The following is a 26988-nucleotide window of genomic DNA, read 5'->3' as shown; positions in this document are numbered from 1 at the left end:
TTGCCAGCCTTTAGCCCTCATCACTCTAAACCTTTCCTCTTCATGTACCTGGCCAAGTGTCTTTTAAATGCTGTTATAGTACTTGTCTCAATTACCTCCTCTGGCAGCTCGTTCCATTTACCCATCATCCTCTGAGTGAAAAGGTTTCCCCTCGGTTTGTATCAAATCCTGCCCCTCTCATTTCAAACATATGTCCTCTTGTTTCTGATTCCCATACCCTGGGTAAAAACATTCACCATATTAGCCTCATAGTTTTATACACATGACTCATATGATTTTACACCTTACATTTTATACATTATCCTCTCATGATTTCTATTCTATATTTGCACTGTTCTATGATGTATGGTATGATCTGCCTGGATAACATGCAAAATATTTTTTTTTGCTGTATCTCAGTATACTTGACAATTATAACTCGATACCAATGACAAATGTGCTTTATGCATGCTAGATTTATGTTTCATTGCAAACATCCAATTTAATCATGGAGTCATAGTTATGGCCGATTAGGAAAAGGGGAGATGCAACGAGACCTGGGTGTCATTGAAAGTAGGCATGCAGGTGCAGCAGGCAGTGAAGAAAGCGAATGGTATGTTAGCATTCATAGCAAAAGGATTTGAGTATAGGAGCAGGGAGATTCTACTGCAGTTGTACAGGGTCTTGGTGAGACCACACCTGGAGTATTGCGTACAGTTTTGGTCTCCTAATCTGAGGAAAGACATTCTTGCCATAGAGGGAGTATAGAGAAGGTTCACCAGACCTCTTCCTGGGATGTCAGGACTTTCATATGAAGAAAGACTGGATAGACTCGGCTTGTACTCGTTAGAATTTAGAAGATTGAAGGGGGATCTTATAGAAACTTACAAAATTCTTAAGGGGTTGGACAGGCTAGATGCAGGAAGATTGTTCCCGATGTTGGGGAAGTCCAGAACAAGGGGTCACAGTTTAAGGATAAGGGGGAAATCTTTTAGGACCGAGATGAGAAAAACATTTTTCACACAGAGAGTGGTGAATCTCTGGAATTCTCAGCCACAGAAGGTAGTTGAGGCCAGTTCATTAGCTATATTTAAGAGGGAGTTAGATGTGGCCCTTGTGGCTAAAAGGATCAGGGGGTATGGAGAGAAGGCAGGTACGGGATACTGAGTTGGATGATCAGCCATGATCATATTGAATGGCGGTGCAGGCTCGAATGGCTGAATGGCCTACTCCTGCACCTAATTTCTATGTTTCTATGCAGCATTGTAACAGGCCCTTTGGCTCAACTTGTCCATGCCAAGCAAGATATTTTTCCAAGCTAGGTCCATTTGCCTGCGTTTAGTCCATATCACTCTGCACTTTTTCTAGCCACACGATTGCCCAAATATCTTCTCTACATTGTAATTGTACCCATGTCTACAGTCTGCAGCTTCCCCAGGCAGCTCATTCCATATGCACTTCACCCTCTGTGAAAAATTGCCCCTCTAGTCCCTTTTAAATGTTCAGTAGGAAGGAATTGTTGGTTTATCCCGAAGACAGACACAAAATGCTGGAGTAACTCAGCGGGTCAGGCAGCATCTCTGGATAAAAGGAATAGGTGATGTTTCAGTTCGGAACCTTTCTTCCAACGCGAAACATTATTTATTATTTTTCTCCAGAGAAGCTGCCTGACCCGCTGAGTTACTCTAGTATTTATGTCTATCTTCCTTTTACATCTCTCCTATCTCAGATTAAATCTATGTCCCCCAGTTTTACAGTCCCCAGCCCTGGTAAAAAAAAGACTGTGGCCATCAAGATTTCATGTATCTCTACAAGGTCACCTCCTTTGCTCCAGGGAAAGAAGCCGCAGACTAGTCAACCTCTTACAACTTCAGCCCGTCAGTCCTAGTCATTCAGATACATTCCCTTATCATGTGTCTGTACACTGTGAATGTCTCGATTGTAATCATGTATCATCTTTCCACTGACTGGTTAGCATTCAGCAAAAGCTTTTCACTGTACCTCGGCACACATGACAATAAACTAAAGCAAAACTAGTAACATCCCTGTGAATATTTCCTGCACTCATTCGAGTGTCATGATATAGCCGGGTGACTAGAACTGCGTTCAATACTCCAAAGTGTGATCGCACCAACAACTAATACAGTTGAAGACCATATCTCAAATTCCTGTACTCATTGTCTTAACCGATGGACGCAAGCAAGCATGCCAAACACTTTCTTTATCACCCTCTCTACCTGTGTCATATCTCTCAGGGAGTCACAAACCAGTACCTACAGTCCTCTCTGTTCTATAAAACAGAGCCCTGGACCCTGCCTTTACTGTGCAAGTCCTGCCCTGGTTTAATGTACTAACCTTGCCTTTATCTGAGTTAAATTCTACCTGCCATTACTTCGCCCACATCGACACATAGATAACTTTCTTTGCTGTCCACTACACCAACAATTATGGTCTCATCCACAAACCTACTAAGCATGTTAACACTGGTGTCATCCAAACCATTAACGTGGATGAGAAACAAGAGTGGACCCAGCACTCATCCCTAGGGCACACCACTGGTCACGGGCCTCCTATCACTATCACATCTCCGCTACCACCAAGCCAATGTTGGCATGCACTCGGCTATCTTATCCTGGGCCCTATATGATTTAACCTTCCAGACTAACCTGCAATGCAGAACCTTCTCAACTGCCTTCTACAGTTAAAATAAACCATAGAACAGTACAGCACAAGAACAGGCCCTTCAGGCCATAATGTCTCTACTGTACGTGATTCCAAGACCAACACGTATCTGTTTGCACATTAGCTACAGTAAATCCTTGCATTTCCTGCATATCCATGTGCCTATCCAAACATCTCTTAAATACCATTATCATTTCTTGCTCAAGCACCACCCATGGCAGCATGTCCCAGGCATTCACTGTGTAAAATACTTGCCCCTTAAACTTTGACCCCCTCACCATAAACCTTTGCCCTCTAGTATTTCACTTTTGCATCCTGGGAAAAAGGTCCTGACCACCAATCCTATTTCTGTCTCTCATAATTTTATATACCTCAGTCAGATCACCCTGCAACCTCCATCATTCCAGATAAAACAATCCGTCTGTCCAACCTCTCCGTGTAGCTAGTACTCCATAAACCCAACAACACTCTGCTAAACCTCCTCTGCACCCTTTCCAAAGCCTCAACATCCTTCCTGTAACATGGCGACCAGAACTGCACGCAATACTCTAAATGCGGCCTAACCATAGTTCTATAAAGCTGCATCATAACTTCCTGACTCTTATACTCAATGTTCCGACCGATGAAAGCATACCACATGCCCTCAGTGATCTTCTTCATCACCTTTTCAGAAAAAAAATGTGGATTTTTACTAATCAGTCCTTCCCTTTCCAAACCTTGGTAGATCCTGTTCCTCAGTATTCCCTCCAGTATCTTTCACACCACTGATGTTGGACTCACTAGCCTGTAGTTCCCTGCCTTTAGTTTAGTTTACAATTTTTAATGCATTCAAATTAACCTACAAACCTTAATGGGCCTGTCCCACTTACGCGACTTTTTCGGCGACTGCCGGCACCCGTCATAGGTCGTTACAGGCCGCCGAAAATGTTCAACATGTTGAAAATCCAGCGGCGACCAGAACAAGCGTCATTCTGGTCGCCGCTGAATTTTTAACATGTTGTTAATTTTCAGCGACCTATGACGGGTGCCGGCAGTCTACGAAAAAGTTGCGTAAGTGGGACAGGCTCTTTACTTCTTTGGAATGTGGGCAGAAACCGGAGCACCCGGAGAAAACCCGCGCAGGTCACAGGGAGAACGTCCAAATTCCATATAGACAGCACCCGTAGTCCGGATCGAACCCGGGTCTCTGGCGCTGTAAGGCAGCAACTCTACTGCTGCGCCGCCCTTGACTTGTTCTTGCAGCTTAAATAAAAACAGAACATTAGCCATCCTACAGTCTTCTGGTACCTCACTGTGGGCTACAGATGATGCAAATATGTCTACCTAGGTTCCTACAATTTCTTACCTAACTTTCCACCATGTCTTAAAATACACTTGACCAGGCCTGAGGATTGATCCCCCTTAAAATGCTTCAAGAACCCAAGCATCTCCTCTGTTGTACTGTGAATATGCTTGTGTATTTATTATCAACTACTATCAAAACACCTATTTCTTATTACACCCATTTCTCCCCTTAACCTCCATTCCTACCACACAGGACCTTGTCAAAAGCCTTGCTAAAGTTAACATAGAACAGTACAGCACAAATACAAATGGACAAGTACATAGATAGGACAGGTTTAAAGGGATATGGGCCAAACGCAGGCAGGCAGGACTGGTTTAGATGGGACAGCATCTCTGGAGAAAAGGAATAGGCGACGTTTCGGTTCAAGACCCACGTACAGACAGCTCCACCAGCGGTGTTCTCCAGAGATTTTGCCTGACCTGCTGAGTTACTCCAGCACCTTGTGCCTTTTTTTTTTTTTAATACAAACAGCAAATTAATAAAGCAGCAAGATATATTTTTATTATTAGCAGTTATGCCTATATTCTGTTTATAATAAGGTGCCAGCCACTACAAGGCATTCCTGCTTTCAGAAGGATTGTGGCGTCATGTAATATGTGGAGTGGGCATAACCATACTGCTCTGCACAAAGTAATTGATTATCATGGGTGATATTGAATGCTGTTGGTGTCATGTGGATTCTGAGTGTGCATCCACTTTGCTCCATGACCACCCCAGGGCACCACTGGTGTCTTCCTTTCTTCTGACACTTGTATTCAAAGAGGAACTCAAAGCCCTAATTTCTGAGCCAAAGGGTGTGTGCAGGATTTACAGTCACGGTGACTGTGTCAGCCTGCGTGAGGAAATAAATAAAGGTTGAAGAAAAGCAGACTTCATGAGTAGGAGCAAGCAACTTAAATATAAACAAATGATTGATGCATTACTGACCCAGTCTAATCGATTACAAATGTAAATCAGAAGGCAACGTGCAAAGCTGGTAAAAACCTCTTTAAAAATGCAGGTCAAGTTCGGATTAAGTCATCGGAGCCCATGCTCTGAACACACAGGTCAGAACAGCAGAGGTGCCCTTCCCGTCCCACTTAGGCCGTGCCTACTTGGATTCCACAAGAAGCTGGAAAGAGTGCAGAGATTTACGAGGATGTTGCCAAGGCTACAGGGCCTGAGCTATAGGGAGAGGTTGGGCAGGCGAGGACATTATTCCTTGGAGCACAGGAGGCTGATGGTTGATCTTATATAGTTGTACAAAATCATGAGGGGAACTTTTTTGGTTTAGTTTAGTTTAGAGATACAGCCTGGAAACAAGCCCTTTGGCCCACCGGGTCCGCGCCAACCAGCGATCCCCGCATAGTAACACTATCCTACACACAGTATGGACAATTTTATTTTACATTTACCAAGCCAATTTACCCACATACATCTTTGGAGTGTGAGAGGAAACCACGGATCTCGGAGAAAACCCACGCAGGTCAAGGGGGGAACATACAAACTCCAGACAGACAGCACCCGTAGTCGGGATCGAACCCGGGTCTCCAGCGCCGCAAGCGCTTTAAAGCAGCAACTCTACGTCTGCTCCACCGGGGAATAGTTTAGTTTAGTTTAGTTTATTTTTAGTTTAGCTTATTGTCACGTGTACTGAGGTACAGTGAAAAGATGTTGCTGCATGCTAACCAGTCAACAGAAAGACAATACATGATTATAATCGGGCCATCCACAGGGTACAGATACATGATAAAGGCAATTCCTTTTAGTGCAAGATAAAGCCAGTAAAATCTGATTAAAGATAGAGATACTCCGAAAGCCTCCAATGATAGTAGTTCAGGACTGCTCTCTCGTTGTTGATAAGATGGTTCAGTTGCCTGATAACAGCTGGAAAGAATGTTTCCCTGAATCTGGAGGGTAGATCTGGAAAGATACTGTCTTTTAGATAGAGAACAGGAATCAAGAAGCAGAGGACATAGGTTTAAGGTGAGAAGGGAAAGATTTGATAGGAACCTGAAGGGCAACTTTTTGACACAGGGATGGTGGTGGGTATTTGGAACAACATTGAAAAGACATTGGACAGGCACATGGATAGGAAAGGTTTTGGGGGAATATGGGTCAAACGTGGTCGTGGGGCTATTGTAGATGGGCCATCTTGGTTGTCATGGGAAAGCTGGGCTAAAGGGCCTGTTTTCAGGCTGTAGGACTCTAAGAGGCTGAGAGGTATTTGTTAATTGATTTTCAGTTCCTTGCTGGCAAGAGAAACATGAGGGGACAAAAGATGGCAGGTGCAGGAACATGGAGAAAGAAAAATGTATCGAAGAATCTCAGTGGGAAAGTCAATGTTTTGGGTCTAGACCCTGCCTCAGGACTGAGATGTAGAGGGGAGATGTTAAAAGAGATGAGATTGAGGAGTGAGGCAGGGTCTGACAGGGTGAACCAGGAGAGGAGGGAGATGGTGGGCAGATGAAGGTGAGGAAGCAGTGAGGTTGGGAGATGGTGACCAGTGAGTGAAACGTAGAGACAGATAAGGAAAGATAAAATAATGAGTGCAGTTGGGGCCAAGATGGGGGAGGAGAGGGTGGAGAGAGAGAACAGGCTGTAGAATGATGTAGAAACAAGGGGCTGCTGATGAGAAATCTGATAATTAAGAAAAGTGGCACCGGATAAGGGAGTGATAATGGGCAAAAGGACTCAGCTGGGGAAGAGGACAGGAGGAGATGAATAGGGAAACACGAGTCATGTACGTTCACAGGCAACTACTTGGAAGTCTTGGACTTCTCTCTGCCCCAGTCTGAGAAACCCTTGCTCACAAGTTCATAAATTCTAGGAGCAGAATTATGCCATTCAGCCCATCAAGTCTACTCCACCATTCAATCACGGCTGATTGATCTTTCCCTCTCAACCCAATTCTTCTGCCTTCTCTCCATAACCCCTGACACGCTTTCTAATCTTTGCTCAAGATATACCCAAAGTATATTCCAGGTACAGATATATATGAGACACTTCCAGGATTGGAGAGTTATAGTTATTGTTAAGTTATGCAGCATGGAAATAGGTCCTTCAGCACAAAAGGTGCACACCACTCTCATGCACTAATCTATACTAGTCCTACACTAACCTAATTTTATCCTCCCCAAAATTCCCCACTTCGCATGGATTCTACCAGTCACCTACATACTCGGGGAAAATTAACCGGCCGATTCTCACTTTTGTGGGATGTGGGAGTGAATATCTGCAGCATCTGGAGAAAGCTCTTGTGGTCATGGGAAGAATGTGCAAACTCCACACATAGTGATCAACGCAGGTTGGTTAGACTGGCTTTGAAGATGGGTGTGATTTTTGTACATTAAGCTATGAAAGGGATCAACTAGGATGAGAATGTTACTTTCTCTCAGAGATGTGAATAATTAAGGAATACAGATAAAGTCATCGTAAATGGAAACCGCCCTTCAGCCCCACTTCCCCATGCTGACCAAAATGCCACACCATTAGTCCCACCTGCTTGTATTTGGCCCATATTCCCTCTAAACCTCTCCTCTCTATAAACCTGCTTAATTGCCTTTTAAATGTTGTTATTGGGCCTGCCTCAACTACTTCCTCTGTCAACTTGTTCCATATACCAACCACCCTAGGTGTGAAAAAGCTACTTCTCAGTTTTTCATTAAAACTTTCCCCTCTCACCTTAAACTTATATCCTCTGGTTATTTCTTCCCATATTCTGGGTGAAAATCTCTGCGCATCCACCATATCTATTCCCCTCATGATTTTATACACCTCTATAAGATCACCCGTCTTCTCCTGCGATCCAAGGAATAAAGTCCTAGCCTGCCCAACCTCTCCCTATAGCTCAGACCCTCGAGTCCTCGCAACATCCTCGTACAACTTCTCTGCACTCTTTCCAGCTTTTGATCCAATCCCGGTAGGCATGGCCTTAGAGGGAAGGGAAAGGAAGGGCCCCACAGGTTCCCATTTAATCTTTCCCCTCTCACCTTAAACCTATGTCCAGTGATTCTTAAATAAACACAAAATGCTGGAGTAACTCAGCAGGACAAGCAGCGTCTCTGGAGGAAAGGAATAGGTGACGTTTCGGGACTAGACCTTTCTTCAGAGTCTGAGCCTGAAGAAGGGTCACGACCCAACATATTGCCTATTCCTTTTCTCCAGAGACACTGCGTGACCCGCTGAATTACTCCAGCATTTCTGCTCCCTTACAATCAGACAAATGAATTTATAGTGAGAAACAAAGAAATGTCAGAGCAGTTAAATGAGTACTTTGGTTCTGTCTTCATTAAGGAAGACACAAACAATCTCCCAGAAATATGAGGGGACCGAGGATCTAGTGGGAGGGAGGAACTGAAGGGAATCCATATTAGTCAGGAAATGGTATTAGGTAAACTGTTGGGACTGAAGGCACATAAATCCCAAGGCCTGATGGTCTGCGTCCTGGAGTACTCAAGGAGGTGGCCATAGAAATCGTGGATGCATTGGTGATCATTTTCCAATGTTCTCTCGGCTCTGGATCATATCCTGTGGACTGGAGGGTAGCAAATGTAACCCCACTTTAAAAAAAAGGAGGGAGTGAGAAAATGGGAAATTATAGACCAGTTAACCTTACATCGATAGTGGGGAAGTTGCTGAAATCGATTATTAAAGATGTTACAGCAGCACATTTGGAAACAGTGACAGGATCAGTCAAAGTCAGCATGGATTTATGAAGGGGAAATCATGCTAGACTAATCTGGACATTTTTGTGAATGTAAGAAGTAGAAAGGATAAGGGAGAGCCAGTGGATCTGGTGTATCTGGACTTTCAAAAAGCCTTTGACAAGGTCCCACACAAGAAATCAGTGTGCAAAATTAGAGTATTGGGGGTAGGGTATTGACATGGATAGAGAACTGGTTGGCAGACAGGAAGCAGAGAGTAGGAATTAATAGATCCTTTTCAGAATGGCAGCCAGTGAATAGTGGGGTGCCGCAAAGCTTGTTGCTGGGACCCCAGCTATTTACAACATATATTAACAATTTAGAGGAGGGAATTAAATGTGACCTCCAATTTTGCGGATGACACAAAGCTGGGTGACAGTGTGAGCTGCGATGAGGATGCTATGAGGCTGCAGGGCGACTTGGATAGGTTCAGTGAGTGGGCAGATGCATGGCAGATGTAGTACAATGTGGATAAATGTGAGGTTATTCACTTTGTTGGCAAGAACAGGAAGGCAGATTATTATCTGAATTGTGTCAGATTAGGAAAAGAGGAAGTGCAACGAGACCTGGGTGTGCTTGTGCATCAGTCACTGAAAGTAAGCATGCAGGGACAGCAGGCAGTGAAAAAAGCGAATGGCATGTAGGCCTTCATTGCAAGAGTATTTGAGTTTAGAAGCAAGGAGGTCCTACTGTAGGTAGACAAAAGTGCTGGAGAAACTCAGCGGGTGCAGCAGCATCTATGGAGCGAAGGAAATAGGTAACGTTTCGGGCCGAAACCCTTCTTCAGACTGATGTTGTACAAGGCCCCGGTGAGACCACACCTGGAGTATTGTGTGAAATTTTGGTCTCCTAATTTGAGGAAGGACATTATTGCTATTGCAGGAGTGCAGCATAGGTTCACCAGATTAATTCCAGGGATGATGAAGGAATGGAGTTACTGGGCTTGTATTCACTGGAATTTAGAAGGATGAGAGGATATCTTATAGAAACATATTAAATTATTAAGGGATTGGACACGCCAGATGCAGGAAACATATTCCCGATGTTGAGGGAGTCCAGAACCAGGGGCCACAGGTTAAGAATAAGGGGTAGGCCATTTTGAACTGAAATGACAAAAAACTTTTTGACACAGAGAGTAGTGAATTTGTGGATTTCTCTGCCTCAGAAGGCAGTGGAGGCAGATTTATTGAATGCATTCAAAAGAGAGTTAGATAGTGCCCTTATGGCTAGCAAAATCAAGGGATATGTGGAGAAGGCAGGAATGGGGTACTGATTATTGATGATCAACCATGATCACATAGAATGGCGGTGCTGGCTCGAAGGGTCGAATGGCCTACTCCTGCACCTATTGTTCAAGTATCTATGGTGGAACTGACATATGATGAAATAATGGGTCGACTAGGCTTGTATTCACTGGAATTTAGAAGGATGAAAGAGGATCTTATAGAAACATATACACATAGAAACATAGAAAATAGGTGCAGGAGTAGGCCATTCGGCCCTTTGAGCCTGCACCGCCATTCAATATGATCATGGCTGATCATCCAACTCAGTATCCTGTATCTGCTTTCTCTCCATACCCCCGATCCCTTTAGCCGCAAGGGCCACATCTAACTCCCTCTTAAATATAGCCAATGAACTGGCCTCAACTACATTCTGTGGCAGAGAATTCCAGAGATTCACCACTCTCTGTGTAAAAAATTCTTAAAGGATTGGACAGGCTCGATGCAGGAAAAATGTTTCCAATGTTGGGGGAATCCAGAACCAGGGGTCACAGTTTAAGAATACTGGGTAAGCCATTTAGGACTGAGCTAAGGAAAAACGTCTTCAACCAGAGAGTTGTCTTCTTCTTCTTCTTCTTGTGTATATTGTGCACAGCCTAAAGTTGTAGGACAACTTGCTCTATTTGATCTTATTTAATTGTGTACGCCAGGTTGATTGCATTCGCCGAAACAGGGCGGACCACGTGAAGGTTGCAATCTTCCACCTCAACCCAGAGAGTTGTGAATATGTGGAATTCTCTGCCACAGAAGGCAGTGGATGCCAATTCACTGGTGTTTTCAAGAAAGATTTAGCTCTTGGGGCTAAAGGAATCAATGGATATGGGGAAAAAGCAGGAACGGGGTACTGATTTTAGATGATCAGCCATGATCATATTGAATGGCAGTGCTGGTTCGAAGGACCGAATGGCCTACTGCTCCACCTATTTTTCTATGTTCCTATGTCTATATTTGGTATAAAGCAGCATCTTTCTGCACATTTTGTCTGCTTCCCTGATTCTTGATTACCCTTCTAAGGGCAAAAGAATCTACGCATATACCCCATCTATTCCACATGATCTTATACACAGATTTAACCTTTTTGGTACATGAATTAGAGGAGAGGTAAGGAAGGAAGATTTACCAAAGGGATGGTGGTTTGAAAAGCATGGCCAACATAAATAGTGGAGGTAGAATCCTCCAAAATGTTTAACAACTACCTAGAGCTTCACTTGTAGAGCTGTATCATTATAGGGATGTAAATGGCCACCTCCATCCACCATATTTCGCTTATGCACTCTAGGCGGCACAGAGGCACAGCGGAAGAATTGCTGCCTTACAGCGTTTGCAACACCGTTTTATCCTGACTACAGGTGCTGTCTGTACAGAGTTTGTACGTTCTCCCCATGACTGCGTGGGTTTTCTCCGAGATCTTCAGTTTCCTCCAACACTCCAAAGATGTACAGGTTTGTAGGTTAATTGGCTTGGTAGAAGTGTAAAATTTCCCCTAGTGTGTGCATAGGATAGTGTTAATGTGCTGGTCGGTGCAGACTCGGTGGGCCGAAAGGCCTGTTTCCATGCTGTACCTCTAAACTAAACTAAACCTATTCCAATGAGGCTTTGTGCCAATTCTGAATTTGAAACTGGCGAAAGGAGAAAATTCAGAGATTGTCCAGTTGATTGTCGCTCGTAAATCCAATAGGATTTTAGAAGCGACTTCACTTAGAGAGGAAAATACAAAGTGCTGAAGGAACTCAGCCGGTCAGGCAGCATCTGTGGAGGGAATGGCCAGCCAACATTTCTGGTCAGTCCCTTCTTCAGGGAGGACTCCAAGGATTACCCAGGGAGTAGTTAGAACGCGACGGACAAAAGGAACGTGAAGAAGGGTCTCGTCCCAAAACCATGTTCTTAGTCAGAGTATTGAGTATTAGGACGTTATGTTAGTTGTACAAGTCATTAGCGAGGCCACATTTGGAGTTTCAGTTTTCGTCACACGCCTTTGAAGGAAAGATGTTGTTAACCTGGAAAAGGTGCAGAGAAGCTTTGCGAGGTTGTTGCCAGGATACGAGGGCCTGAGCTATAGGGAGAGTTTGGGCAGGGGAGGGCTTTATTCCTTGGAGTGCAGGAGGATGAGGGGTGACCCTATAGAGGTGTATGAGAACATGAGGGGAAATAGATCGGGTAATGCACAGTCCTTTACCCAGAATATAGGCATCAAGAACCAGAGGGCATAGGTTTAAGGTGAGAGGAGAAAGATTTAATAGGAACCTGAGGGGCACCTTTTTTTTACACAAAAAGTGGTGGGTAAATGGAAGGATATTGGCCAAACTTAGGCAGATGGGACTAGAGTGGATGTTGGTCAGTGTTGGCACGTTGGGCCGATGGGCCTGCTTCCACAATGTAGGAATCAACATGAAAATAATGCGAGGGAGTGAAGGTTATGCTGCAAAACCCAAATACAGTGGATGCAAGAAATCTAAAATTAAATGTCTTGGAATACTCAGCAGGTAAAACAACATCTGTGGAGAGAGAAACAAAATGTGTTAATGGAGAGATGCTTTCTGGATATGTCCGGGATTTATGTTTTTCTGCAGAGGTTTGCAGTGATTTACTTTGAGTGGGAGAGACTCGGAGGAGACAAGCACAGGCCGTTTCAAATGGCTGATATCTGCTTTGTCCATGATATATTCGTTTATTGGCATCTGGGCTCAGCTCTGATGGGCAAGACAGGATTTCCACACGTACAACAACAGACCCCCCTGAGAGAGGCCCTCTATTCTGAACTCCATCACCCAAGAGATTACCAGGTGGATAATGGAAAAGGTTCCAGGATGTTCTTAATACCCAAGTGGGAAAAACTCATTCAAATAATTATTTGGCCTCTTGAGGACTGACTGTTGTGCATCCAAAAGATGATCTGAAGAAGGGTCTTGACCCGTAACATCACCCATCCATGTTCTCCACAGATGCTGCCTGGCCTGCTGAGTTACTCCAGCACAGTTCTATCCCTTTGTGGAAAATCTCAAGGAGAGATACAGTATGGGAACAGGCCCTTCAGCCTAGCCAATCAACCACCATTTCCTGAGAAGTACACAAAAAAAGTCTGAAGAAGGGTTTCGGCCCGAAACGTTGCCTATTTCCTTCGCTCCATAGATGCTGCTGCACCCGCTGAGTTTCTCCAGCATTTTTGTGTACCTTTGATTTTCCAGCATCTGCAGTTCCTTCTTAAACACCATTTCCTGGGGATGTCTTCACCGATTCTTGAGGACCCATGCTCCTAGACGGTTTAAAATGGAAAAAGAGCATTTGGAACGGTATTGTAAAACCTCAAGACCTTGCAGATGGATAAGGTAACATTGGAAACAGCATATTGGTGCAAACCTCCCATCACCCCACGCTTGCCCACTTACAACAGAATCAGTGGCTCCCACCTTGGCTCACCAGGACCCATGGGGAAGCAGGTCACCACTATCTCCATAACAGCAATTAAATGAAACATGGACAAGAAGATGGACAGGGAAGGTTTAGAGGGATAAGGACAAATGGACTGGCATAGGTGGGGCATGGACCATCCGGGCCGATGGGCCTGTTTTTGCGCTGTGAGTCTCTGAGACAAGCGGGTTTCTTCTCACGTGCAGGGCGATACTCTGGGTGGGCTAAAGGCTCTATTCCCGCATTGTGGATGTGTAGTTACTAAACACGTTTCTATCCCCTCTCCCGCCTGACTGTTCTCTGCGGTAACATGTCATTTACCCGTGCACACCCGCCCACCGGGCACATGGAGTGCAGCTCTCGCTGAAGTTAACGACTGGGCCGGGCTGCTGGAGCCACCCCTCCCCTGCGGTAGCATCATCCACCAGTTTCACGAAACGCCCTCGCATACTAGCCGGCGAGAGAAACGATGCAGGCTCTATCTTCTGAAGAAGGGTTTCGGCCCGAAACGTCGCCTATTTCCTTCGCTCCATAGATGCTGCTGCACCCGCTGAGTTCCTCCAGCAATTTTGTGTACCCAGGCTCTATCTTCACTGCGCACTCGTTTTATGAGCTTCTGAAATTTGGAAACCTCCCAAACTGGTCCCTGCCCCTGGGTGGTGTTGCACTCTCTCTCCCTCCCTCCCTCGCTCGCTCCCTGCGCCCGGAGACAGGGGGTTTCCAGCGTCACCGGGTGGTTCGCAGCCTGGGATCCGCCCGATCCGCGCGTCACCGCCCGACCCGAGGAGGCGGTCCGGCCCGCAGACAAAGCATCGGGGCCGCGGCGAAGCGGCCTCATTCCGCCCGCTCCCCACCAGCTGCTGTTGCCCCAATCCCGGGCTGCCCGAGGAGGGAGGAAGAAGAGGGGGAGGAGGGATAAAGGTCCCATCTCACATCACACTCACACACAGAGGAGAGTCTCCTTCCATTCCCAGCCATGTCTGTGTTCGCCTGCCGCGACTACTTCGCCGCCGAGTGCCTGATGTCGATTTCCAGCGGCGCGGTGGTGCACCGCTCCCCGCTCAAAGGGGAAACTTGCGAGCTAACTTCAAAGGAGGACAAAGAGGTGAGCGACACGCTGAAGGAAGGCGGCAACCTGCTGATGGTCGCCAGCATTTTGACCGGCTTGCAGAAATCCAGGCCGATGTCTTCCAACTCGGAGAGCAGCAATTCCTCCTCCGGCGAGAGTCTGGAGAGCGGCTACACGACGCTGTCCGAAGGACCATACACCACCCCGACTCTGATCGCCACAAACTGCACGTCGGAAAAGCGGAAAATCAAGCGTTCGGACAAGTCCTCTGCGAAAAAACATCTGTGTTACTTTGCCGGGTGCGATAAAGTGTATGGAAAATCGTCTCATCTGAAAGCACACATGAGGACTCACACAGGTAGGACCTAAGGTTTAATCCACATGACCTATGAAACAAAGTTGCCACCACGTTTCATTTTGTGCTCGATGAAGCTCGCCGTTTCTTTGTTCTGTGCAATTCACGAGCATTCTTTAGTCTTTTGAAACACCACGCATCTTGTGCTGTAAACCAGAACATAATTTATGGCCATTAACAGTCCTCGGTGATGTTGTGAGTTTTATTTCGGGGGCTTTGTTTTAGTTCAACTATAATAGGCATCGTTCCAACTGAATAAAAGTTGCGGATCGTATATTTAAAGAAATATATTGTTGATTGGCATGAAACAAAGAAGTTTACTTGAAGCACTCTTCCTCACCCCCCACCCCCCACCCCCCTCTTTGGACGGTAACATCCCTATTTGCAGACTTACCAATTCTGAGAAGGGGAGGTCAGTAGTGGAGCAGACAATGAGTTCTCGGTAGCAGGCCCATAAATATTGTATAAATTGGCGGATTCAGTTCGACGCTGGACAAAAGGCAATTGATATTTAACGTTCCTTTATTGGTGTGGGGTTAAGTTTCATGGGTTGAGTTTATTTTGGAATCCGCAGGTTTCAACTAGTGTGGGGGATGTGACAGGGCAAGTCTAGGGGTCCGAGGAGCAGAGTTTGTATCCTTATGTAGTTGGAGTTGGCTGCTGTTAGAATTCTAGCTACAACGCCCCCTTTTAAAAAAAATTAAATGCCAGCTTGTTCCTTGCGGTCGGTTTAGATAATCTGAAGAGGGGGCGGGGTAGGTCACGCCACCTGTTACTGAGTCGGTTAATTTACAGCCGCCCCCTTTTAACGACTCTCCCGGCAAATGCGGGGAACGTGGTGGGTATGAGTGGGTCCCCCCATGTGGCACGGTGGGGTTCTGGCTGCGGTTGAGGCAGTCGCGGTGCCACATGGCACTCGGTGGGTGATGGTGCTGCGCCCTGGAGAGGCTGCCTGGGCGTTTCTCCGTCTGATACTACCCCACCCACTCCAGCAAAATGTCTACAGCCCGCGTCATTTCCCACCGTGTGCCCTTGGTTGAGGGCTTCATCCCTCTGGGGGAGGGGATGGAGCGGGTGTGGCGGGGAGACAAAGCTAGAGGTGTCAGCGCGGAAACACCAGGCTGGCGGGCAGCCAGTGTGCAGCCCTCCGCCCACTCGCGTCGGGCTGGTCAGGGGTGGAGAACTAGCGCCTTTCTGCTTCCTAAAAGGAGGAGAAAAAGCCCATAATTGGGATACGCCGGAACTGACCGTCAGGTGACGGTGGTGGGCTGATTTGCTGGGAGTTTAGATTGCAGGAGATCGTTTGCGGTAATATTGATCCAAGAAGGGCGAGGCGTGGCTTGAACATCGGAATATGGCTTTTTGAGGGGAAAAAACCCCGAACCGCGTTGCGTGACTTGGAAGGATCAGTGGACCGAGATGGGAGGGGCCGAATTAATTTTTTTTATAGAGGCATGTGTGCTAGAGGCACACATGCCTCTATAAAAAAATGTTCAAATGACAAATAAAAGGTGTTGTATTGTGAGTTTCAGCAGGTTTTAACCGAAGCTAGACACAAAATGTTGGAGAAACTCCACGGGACAGGCAATATCTACAGAGGCAAGGAGTGGGTGGCTTTTCGGGTCGAGGCCCTTCAGACATTGGTTTGAAGCATAGTTGTGAAGACATTTATCTCTTTCCTACAAGGAAAATCAGGATTCCTGCAAATAGTTCCTTCCAAGTTCTGATTCTTTCTTTACTAAGAGACTAAGCGAGCAATGTTAGTTTTCTTTCCAAACATACCCTTTATTTGGAATAAAAATATACACAACAAAATATATACTTCATAAGTTCTTCGAGCAGAATTAGGCCGTTCGGCCCATCAAGACTACCCTGCAATTCGATCATGGCTGATCTATCTTTCCCTCTCAACCCAATGCCCCTGCCTTCTCGCCATAGCGTGTGTAAGAAGGAACTGCTGGTTTACACCTAAGATGGACACAGAATGCTGGAGTAACTCAGCAGGGCAGGCATCTCTGGAGAAAAGGAATGGGTGATATTACGGGTCGAGACAGACCCGCTGAGGTATTCCAGCTTTCAGTGTCTATCTTCGGTTTAAAGCAGCATCTGCAGTTGCTTCCTACACATCCATGTTCTGTTGGGTTCTCATGGAATGGTCCACCATATTTCGCACATCACTCAGGGCAGCACAGTGGCGCTGCGGTAGAGTTACTACGCTTGCATGCATCCATCCATCCATGCTCTGCCGAGCTGTTCCAGCACTTTGTTCAAAAGGGAACTGCAGATGCTGGAATATCGAAGGTACACAAAATTGCTGGGGAAACTCAGCGGGTGCAGCAGCATCTATGGAGCGAAGGATTCGTCGCCTATTTCCTTCGCTCCATAGATGCTGCTGCACCCGCTGAGTTTCCCCAGCAATTTTGTGTTCCAGCACTTTGTATCTTTAACTTTGACTACATTTCCCACAATGCTGAGTAGGGGGCGGGGTTGGTGACACGGTGAGCCAATCAGGAGTAATGGAGGGCGTGGTTTCCCTGGCGTGGGCCAATAGGCAGAGAGGGGGCGGGGCTAGCCGTGGGCCACGTGCTTCACCACAGGGCGCCTCCGCCTGCGAGCATCCATTCGCTTCCTGGTGACTCAGTCTCTGTAGCCCTCTGCTGCTCGCACGCCACCACGCTTGTTTTGCAGCATGTGGGCTGTGCACAGGCACGGTTCTCTGGGAATGTGATGCAACCGGTTGGGAGTTTCTGAGAACTGCCTGGATTTTGAAGGCATCCTGTTTCCCCGTTGCCAAGCATGCATTCCGATCAGTGGAATTTCGCCCCTGTTATTTCCCAGAACTTAGTTTGGCTCAGGGGATCGTAGCGATTGCAAATGGTGAAATCCAAAATATAATATATCACTCTATTTTCCAAAATAAACAACGTTGAGGCAAACAAAATCTGGAACAAAGGAACTGTTGGTGCCCGTTTACAAAAAAAATTATAAAGTGCGGGAGTAATTCAGCGGGACAGGCGGCATCTCTGTAACAAATACTGGGAATGAAGAATAGTTTACCAAAAAAAGTTTGTATGGAATAATGGGCTACATGTTGAATGATTTAATTTAGAATTGGAGAGTTTAGTTTAGAGATGCAGCATGGGAACAGGACTTTCGGCCCATCGAGTGCGCCGACCAGCGATCACCTGTACACTAGTACCATTATACACACGGGACAATTTGCAGAAATCAACTAACCTACAAACCTGCATGTTTTTGGAATAAGGGAGGAAGCTGGAGCACCTGCTGGAAACCCAAGTGGTCACCACGAGAATGTAAAACTCCACACAGACAGAACGTGTCGTCAGGATCGAACCTGGGTTTCTGGCGCTGTGGAGTAGCAACTCCATTGCTGCAGCATTGTGCCGTCCATGAACGATGTGAAAATGCCCCTTAGCCCAACTAGTCTGTGCTGATCAATATGTCTTTCTAAGACCCTTGTTACGAGTGGGGAGTGAGAGCGGACCAAGGGATATAGAAGAGATCGTGCTGAGAGCCTCATCTATAGTCGAAGAGGGGAACCCCCGTTCCCTAAAGAATGAGGACATCTCTGATGCCCTGGTGTGGAACACCTCATCCTAGGTGCAGATGCGGCGCAGACAGAGGAATTGGGAGAAGGGGATAGAGTCCTTACAGGAAGCAGGGTGGGAAGAAGTTTAGTCCTGATAGCCATGGGAGTTAGTGGGTTTGTAGTAGATGTTGGTCAGTAGTCTGTTACCTCCCCTTTCGGCTTTCCGCAGAGATCGCTCGTAACTCCATGGTTAACTCGTCCCTTCCTACCCAAGCCACCCCCTCCCCTGGTACTTTCCCTTCCAACCGCAGGAAATGCTACACTTTACCTCCCCCCCCTCGACTGCATCCAAGGACCCAAGCAGTCTTTCCAGGTGAGGCAGAGGTTCACCTGCAATTCCTCCAACCTCATCTATTGCATCCGCTGCTCTCGGTGTCAACTGCTCTACATCGGCAAGGCCAAGCATAGGCTTGGCGTTCGCTTTGCCCAACACCTCCGCATATTTGGTTTCTCCAATTTCAGGTAGTCCTTGCTTTCTCCCTCCTTCCCCTCCCCTTCCCAGCTCTCCCACAACCCACTGTCTCTGCCTCTTCCTTTCTTCTTCCCGCCCCCCCCCCCCCGCCCCCACATCAGTCTGAAGAAGGGTCTCGACACAAATCGACACCTATTGCTTCGCTCCATAGATGCTGTTTCACCCGCTGAGTTTCTCCAGCATTTTTGTCTACCTTCGATTTTCCCAGCATCTGCAGTTCTTTCTTAAACATGTATCCGACTAAATAGCTTTTAACTTTTATAATTATATCTTCCTCTATCGCTTCCTTTGACAAATTGTTCCATATAGCCTCCATCTTTTGTAAAATAGTCAGGGCTGCCAACTCTCACGCTTTGAGCGTGAGACTCACGCCCTCAAGCAAACTCTCACGCTGATCAGAAATTTCTCACGCTCAGTGGTGAGAAATTTTGTGATCAACGAAAATGTCAAAACCCGGATAAACTGCATGGTCCGCGGGTGTTGGAGAGCCAGGGCTGCGGGAGGGATGGGAGCAGAAGCAGCGGCGGGAACAGATGCGGGGAGCCGGGACTTGCGAGTGTTTGCGGCGCTGTCGTGTGTTTGCGGGGCTGAAGCTGCAGCTTCGGCCATGGAGCACTCCGGACAGTGCAAGACTCCTGGGCCGCGGAGCCGTTGGAAGCGTTGTGCCGCTGCCGCAAGAGTCTCTGTGCCGAAGGGACAGACTCTCAAAGGGAGGTGGAGAGAGAGAGGGGGGAAGGAGACAGGGAGACAGAGGGGGGAGAGAGGGGGGTGAGAGGGGAGAGACAGAGGGGGCGTGAATGGAGAGAGAGAAGAGGGAGAGGGGGGGAGAGAGAGGTGGGAGAGGGAGGAAAGAGAGAGATGGGAGAGAGGGGGTGGAGAGGGTAGGAGAGAATGGGAGAGAGAGGGGGAAAGAGAGAGAGATGAGGGGGGAGCAAAGAGAAAGAGGAGATAGAGAGGGATGAGAGTGAGGTGGGAGGGAGAGAGAGGGGAGAGAGAGGGGAGAGGGATAGAGAGAGCCAGGGGGGAATGAGATGGGAGGGAGAAATGGGGGAAGGGAGAGAGAGGGGGGGGAAGAGTGAGAGGAGAGACAGAGAGATGGGAGAGAGAGAGGGGAGGTGTGAGGGAGAGAGAGAGAAGAGGGGAGAGAGAGAAGAAAGAGAGGGGGGAGAGAGTGTGAAGGGAGAGAGGGGAAAGAGGAGGGAGAGGGGATGAAAGAGAGGGTGAGAGTGAGGTGGTAGGGAGAGAGGGGGAAGAGAGAGGGGGAAGAGAGAGGGGGAAGGGGGGGAGAGAGAGTTAGGGGAAAGAGAGGGGAGAGAGAGTTAGGGGAAAGAGATGGGAGAGGGGGAGGAGAGTGATGTGGGAGGTAGAGGGGGGAAGAGAGAGAGAGAGAGGGGGGGGGAGAGAGAGAAGAGAGTGGGAAGTGGAGAGAGTGAGGGGTGAGAGAGGGGGAGGGCAGAGAGATGGGGGTTGAGAGGAGAGAGAGAGGGATGAGAGTGAGGTGGGAGGGAGAAAGAGGGGGGAGAGGGATAGAGAGGCAGGGTTGCCAACTCCCATGCATTGAGCGTGAGAATCACGCATTTCACCAAATTCTCACGCTGATCACAAATTTCTCTCGCTCTGTTGTGAGAAATTCTGTGATCAACGAAAATGTCAAAACTCATATCAACTGCATGGGCCACGGGTGTTGGAAGCGGAAGCAGCGGCGGGGACAGATGCGGACGGGGAGCGGGGCTGGAGAGTGTTTTCAGGGCTGGCGAGTCGCTCACTGCAGCTCCGGCCATGGAGCAGCCTCAGTGCAAGAGTCGGCCGTCGGAGGCGTCGAAGCGTTGCGCTGCTGCCGTGAGAGTCTCTGTGCCGAATTTGCCCAGGTGACCGGCATGGATCAGGCTGCGGCTCAGTGCATCCTGGAGGACTACCAGTGGCTGCTGGAAGTAAGTACCAAGCACTGGGTAGAAACGGTGGAAGATAGTGGACTTCAAATGGGGGTGGTTGGAGAAAGCATCCTGCTTGCCTGCTAGATTTTCACTTACTGTAACTGCAGGAAAAATGTTCCCGATGTTGGGGGCGCTCAGAACCATGGGTCACAGTTTAAGAATAAAGGGGGGGCCAGTTAGGACTGAGATGAGAACAAACTTTCTTCACACAGAGAGTTGTGAATCTGTGGAATTCTCTGCCACAGAGGCAGTGCAGGCCAATTCACTGGATGTTTTCGAGAGAGAGTTACATTTATTTCTTGGGGCTAACGACATCAAAGGATATGGGGAAAAAACAGGAAAGAGGTACTGATTTTAGATGAATAGCCATGATCATATTGAATGGCAGTGCTGGCTCGAAGGGCCGATGGCCTATTCCTGCACCTATTTTCTATGTTTCTATGCTTGAGTATATGGCAATAAAACTCGATCACTTGATTTTGAAGCATTCATGCATGGTGGAGGTATAATGTAGTCATAGAGTGAGACAGTGTGAAAACAGGCCCTTCGGCGCAACTTGCCCACACCCGCCAACATGTCGCAGCTACACAACCTGCTTTTGGTCCATACCTCCAAACCTGTCCTATCCATGTATCAGTCTAACTTTTTCTTAAATGTTGGAATGGTCCCTGCCTCAACTACCTCCTCTGGCAGCTTGTTCCATACACCCATCACCCTTTGTGTGGATAAAGTTACCCCTTAAAAAGTTACCTCTTAAAAATACTTCATACAAAAAACATTGAAATCATACTTCTACAGTGCACTAAAACATGATTTTAATACATCAAATTTCAAAACGTTCCTACCCTGGGAGGGGACACACCCTTCTTCCACACCCCCTCCACACTCGGTTGCTCAACCCCCCCCCCCCCCCCGTCGCTATACTCCCTGGGGCTTGGTCTCGCAATTTCTCACTCTCAACCAATGTTGGCAGCCCTGAAATAGTTGCCCCATGGCAACATAGAACAGTACAGCCCTGGAACAGGTCCTTCAGCCCACAGTTTGTGCAGAACATGATGACAGGTTAAACAGATCTCATCTATCTGTACATGAGCCATAATCCTCAATTCCCTGCACCTCCATGTGCCTGTCTAAAAGCCTCTTAAACACCACCATTGTATCTGGCTCCACCACCAACCCTGGCAGTGTGTTTCATGTCCTCACTGGACTCTGTGTAAAAAAGATTGCCCCGCCCACTTTCTTGCTATGCTCTCTAGTATTGAATACTTTCACCTTGAGGAATAAAAGTTCTAACTGTCTACCCTAACAATGCCTCTCATAATTTTATATACTTCTATCATCTCCCTTCAAAAAGACAGTGACCATCAATAATTTTCTTTGGCAACCATGATTTTATATCCCTCTACATATCCCTCTATCCCGAGTCATCTCTCGGCCATCAGGGGAAAAAGTCAACCTATCCAGCCACTTGGAACTCAGATCCGGGCGGCATGGTGGCGCTGGGGTAGAGTTGTTGCTTTACAGCGCCATGGCCTTGGGTTTGATCCTGACTATGGGGGCTGTCTGTACGGAGTTTGTACGTTCTCCCCGTGACCTGCATGGGATTTCTTTGGTTTCCTCCCACACTCCAAAGACGTACTGGTTTCTAGGTTCATTGGCTTGGTATAATGTGTGTAGGATAGTGTTAGTGTGAGGGGTTGGCGTGGACTCAGTGAGCCGATGGGCCTGTTTCCCCGCTGAATCTCGAAACTAAATATCCAAGTGAATCTTCTCCATCTTTTAATTTACAATTACTGGGATCAAGGATGGGATAATTTTAGAATGTCAGGAACACACAATGATCAAAATAAAATAGTGTGTCTTGTGGGACAAATAAATATGATGTATGGCCAAGAATTGCCTTGAATAACTTAAGCAAAATCCTGCTGAGGAAATTTGCAGCTAAAGTAAGCAATGTGCTGCACACATCCTGTGCCAGTGGTTTCCAATTTGTAATAAACAATTCTGCATTATTTGGACAATGAACATGTTTGTTAATGAAACTGCTGCAGGGATATGGATGGCTTGGTTTGGCACCATATTTAGCAGCCATCTTACGCCCCCCCCACCCCTCCTCCAAACACAAGTTGTGCTGGGGGTGGAAGTTAGGACAAGTCTATCTGGGGAAATAGTTGTTCTCTTTTGGGCTATTTACATAAGTGTCTAAAATGTAGCTCTGGTTTTGCGGTTTACAAAACTAAAGTACTCCCTATTTTTTTTTTTTCTTCCTGTTGCGTAACAGCAAATCTCACTGCTGCTATTTCCAAATGCTAAATTAAGATGAGTGCATTGCAGTACAGATTTAGTTGTGGAGTAGAGATATGATTTCCAAATGGGCACAGGCAAATTTCCTGAGGGTTGAAGCTCAAAATCATTAGATGCACGGGGGAAACTTTGCTGATCTTTTACCAATCATTCAGAATGCAGAGTTTCAATTTAGTTTTGAAATTCATGCCGGCATTGTTTATAATTTAACGTTTGAAAAATACTTTGGTTATTGCAGCTGATAATTTGAAGTTTGCAGATCTGACAATAAAAACCCCCTGTCCCACGGTGCGAGTCCACCTACGAGTTATCACGAGTTAAAAACAAATCAAACTCGTGGTAATCACGTAGAATGAACATAGCGGGAACGTCGGAGCTCATGGACATAACTTAGTGACTCGTAACGGTAATGGCAGGTACTCGGGAAACGTGTTAACTCGTGAAAAATTTTCACCATGTTGAAAGATTCCCACGAGTCAAATATACTCTTGAAGGAAAATGTTGATACTTTTAAACTCGTTGTAATACCGTAGTAGCCCGTGAGTTTACCGTATTAACTCGTGGGTACTCTGAACTCGGCAGCTGGACAGAGGAAAAAAAAGGTGAGTAAAAAAAGGTTTGCCAAGTCTGCCTGTCAGGAAACATAGAAACATAGAAAATAGGTGCAGGAGTAAGCCATTCGGCCCTTCGAGCCTGCACCGCCATTCAATATGATCATGGCTGATCATCCAATTTGGAATGATCCCCTGATGCAGGAGACACCTGTGGGAATCTCACCTTAGCCTTTGGAATAGAGGGACCAACAAGCAATATTTCCAGATTTACAAGGGCAGGTCACTTCCATTGTTTTTGTGCCTTTCACATTACTGCTTCAGAGGTTAGATGCGTTATGTGGGGTGGGAAGGGGGGGGGGAGTGAATGCATTCCTGTTTGAATAAGTGTAGGAAGGACCTGCAGATCGTAGTTTACACTGAAGACAGGCACATAACGCTGGAGTAGCTCATCGGGTCATGCAGCATCGCTGAAAAAAAGTCTCGACCCGAAGCATCGCCTATTTCTTTTCTCCGGAGATGCCGCCTGACCCCCTGAGTTACTCCAGATTTTTGTGTCCATCTCTTGTTTGAATAAGATTATTTGAAAATGAAATGATCCACACCAACTCTTAAAAATGAATCGCCTTTATGTGAAAAATAAAGCAATTACAAAACGTTGCCAACACGAAGGGGAATATCCTTTGGTGTCGTTCGCTATCATCCGCAGTCATGTATAAAACAGTGCAGGATATGATAACGTGGCCAATGATACAGGTGTGAGGCGAGATCCCTGAAATACAGTCTGCCGAGCGATGAATAAACAGGGGTGAGAAACGTACTAACCGTCAGCCTATATATTGAAAAATCCCAAAACTCGGGTTCAGTGAGTTTTAAAAAGTACATTGGACAAGAAACCTTTACAAATAGCGAAGCTTCACGTATGGCAGCGCACACACCTGGTGAAAATGTCCCAAAGGGCGGAAACAGGCCCTTCGGCCCACTGAACCAGCCGTCAAACACTCATTTACCTCAAACTCATTTCTGCCGCATTCACATCAATTTCCCACCTGAGCCCCATTCGACCACTCACCGACACATCGGGAGAAGGTGACAGTCCTTCAGGTGTTTTTGCCATTCATTTCTCATCGAGTCATGGGTTCATACAACACAGCAGGTGTTGCGGGGAGCATTCATACAACAAAGCAGCATGTGGGGAGCGAAAGGGAGCACTTGGAGGAAACTCCATAAAATAGTACCGGAGGTTAGAATCGAACCCGGGTCCCTGGAGCAATGACACGCGCTGCTCAAGTGAACATATAATGAAATGAATGATGACAGACAATAATCAGATTAATTGAACTCATCAAAGGGCATAGATTTAGAGCAGCAGTCGGAGAGGAACTTGGTACATCGCAGAAATTAGAAGTAAACGGCAAACTTAGACATACACGTGGGAACTCGTTGAAACTCATGAACATAAACTTGGAATCTCGTAGAAAACCACGAGTTTGATTTTTTCTTTAACTCGAGAGAGCTCGTGGGTGGACTCGCACCGTGGGACAGGGCTATAAGAAAATCTAGTTTGTAACATCATATAGTTTAGTGTGGTGCGTAGCATGCCTGAGAAGGTGGAATGATTTGCATTTTTGATTATCACTGCTAAGGTTGCGTGACCAATTCCTTTTCTTTAATGCAATTTTTTTTTAAAGCTGGTTTCAACAGGGATGGATCTTTTTTGAAAACAAATTGGCAAAAGTCTTTGTACTTTAGAGATACAGGCACTTCGGCCAGCAATCACCCCGTACACTAGCAGTATCCGATCCAATAGGGACAATTTACAGAAGCAAATTGCCCTACAAAACTGTATGTCTGGAGTGTGGGAGGAAACTGGAGCACCCCGTCACAGTATCGTCACCTGGCCATTCTCTCTATAATCATTTTTAATAAAAAGAAATGTTAAAAAAATTGGGCAGCACATTGGCGCACTAGTAGTGTTGCTGCCTTACAGCGCCAGACACCCGGGTTTGTCTGAAGAAGGGTTTCGGCCCGAAACGTCGCCTATTTCCTTCGCTCCATAGATGCTGCTGCACCCGCTGAGTTCCTCCAGCAATTTTGTGTACCTTGTTCCTGACTATGTGTGCTGTCTCTACACAAGCTTGTTCATTCTCCCCGTGACCTGCGTGGGTTTTCCCCAGGTGTTCCGGTTTCCTCCTGCACTCCAAAGACATTCAAGTTTGTAAGTTAATTGGCTTCGGTAAAAATTGAAATTGTCCCTCATGTGTTAGTGGGTGTGGATCGTTGGTCGGTGCAGACTCGATGTGTGGAAGGGCCTGTTTCCGTGCTGTATCTCTGAACTAAACACCAGGAGAAAGGTCGCAGGGAGAACATATAAACTCTGTACAGACAGCACCTGTAGTCGGGATCATGTTCATAAGTCATTGGAGCAGACGTAGGCCATTCGGTCCATTGAGTCTACTCTGCCATTTAATCACGGCTGATTTATTTTTCCCTCTCAACCCCATCCTCCTGCCTTCTCCCCCATAACCTTTGACACCCATACCAATCAAATATCTGTCAATCTCCACTTTAAAAATACCACTTTCACTATTTGGCAAATTTCAATTACCTGTTGCTGTGCGCCATTTTTCTATGTTCTAAGTCTGGTATTATGATAACACTTCTGGCCCATAGCAACCCCCACCCCTTGTAAGCTATCAACACATCCTCAAAATTCCCTTCTTCTCAACCTTCCAAATTGAAAACTCCTTTGAATTGGATTTCCACCCCTGTCACAGCACTGAGAGAAAAAGTACAACGTCTGCTGGGAGGTAGGTTAGAAGATTGGGGCAGCACTCTAGTTTGTGAGAGAACTGTTCAGAACTCTGATAACGGTGGGGAAGAAGCTGTTCTTGAATCTGGAGGTACATGTTTTCAAGTTTTTATATTTTCTTCCCGAAGGAAGGAGAGATGACCAGGATGAAAATGTTGACTATGTTGACCGTTTTTCTGAGGTAGCCTAAAGTGTAGATGGAGTTGATGGGATTCTGTGGAATTCATTGCCACAAAACGCTGTGAAGGCCAAGTCAATAGACATTCTTAAGGCAGAGAGAGGTAGATTCTTGGTTAGTGCGGGTGTCCGGGGTTATGGGGAGAAGGGAGAAGGAGAATGGGGTTAAATGGGGAAGATGCATCTGCCATGATTGAATGGCAGAATAGACTTGATATACTGAATAGCCTAATTCTGCTCCTATCACTTATGAAAGTGGGGAGTCTGGTCCGTGTGATGGACTGGGCTACACCCACAACTCTGCAATGTCTTGCCCTCTTGG

General features: G+C 46.6%; 1 protein-coding gene and 1 long non-coding RNA gene across 2 annotated transcripts in view; one reads left to right on the top strand and one right to left on the bottom strand.

Annotated features, from left to right (window-relative positions):
• Positions 1-4424: 4424 nt before the first annotated feature.
• On the bottom strand, positions 4425-14456 carry LOC116989247. The gene is made up of 3 exons (XR_004416195.1): positions 14327-14456; positions 13146-13227; positions 4425-4838 (listed from the first exon to the last, which is right to left on the bottom strand). It is a non-coding gene; the product is annotated as an uncharacterized LOC116989247 (long non-coding RNA).
• LOC116989246 (Krueppel-like factor 9) overlaps positions 13970-26988 on the top strand; it is a 35917-nt gene continuing 22898 nt past the window's right edge. The window contains exon 1 of the mRNA XM_033046440.1: positions 13970-14809. Within this exon, the coding sequence (XP_032902331.1) occupies positions 14359-14809 (451 nt within the window). The 5' untranslated portion in view covers positions 13970-14358. The remainder of the gene's footprint in view (positions 14810-26988) is intronic.

Source organism: Amblyraja radiata, chromosome 29 (assembly GCF_010909765.2).
Source record: "Amblyraja radiata isolate CabotCenter1 chromosome 29, sAmbRad1.1.pri, whole genome shotgun sequence".
NCBI lineage: Eukaryota > Metazoa > Chordata > Chondrichthyes > Rajiformes > Rajidae > Amblyraja > Amblyraja radiata.
Note: the sequence above shows the minus strand (reverse complement) of the source record. Positions and strands in the feature narration are given on the sequence as shown.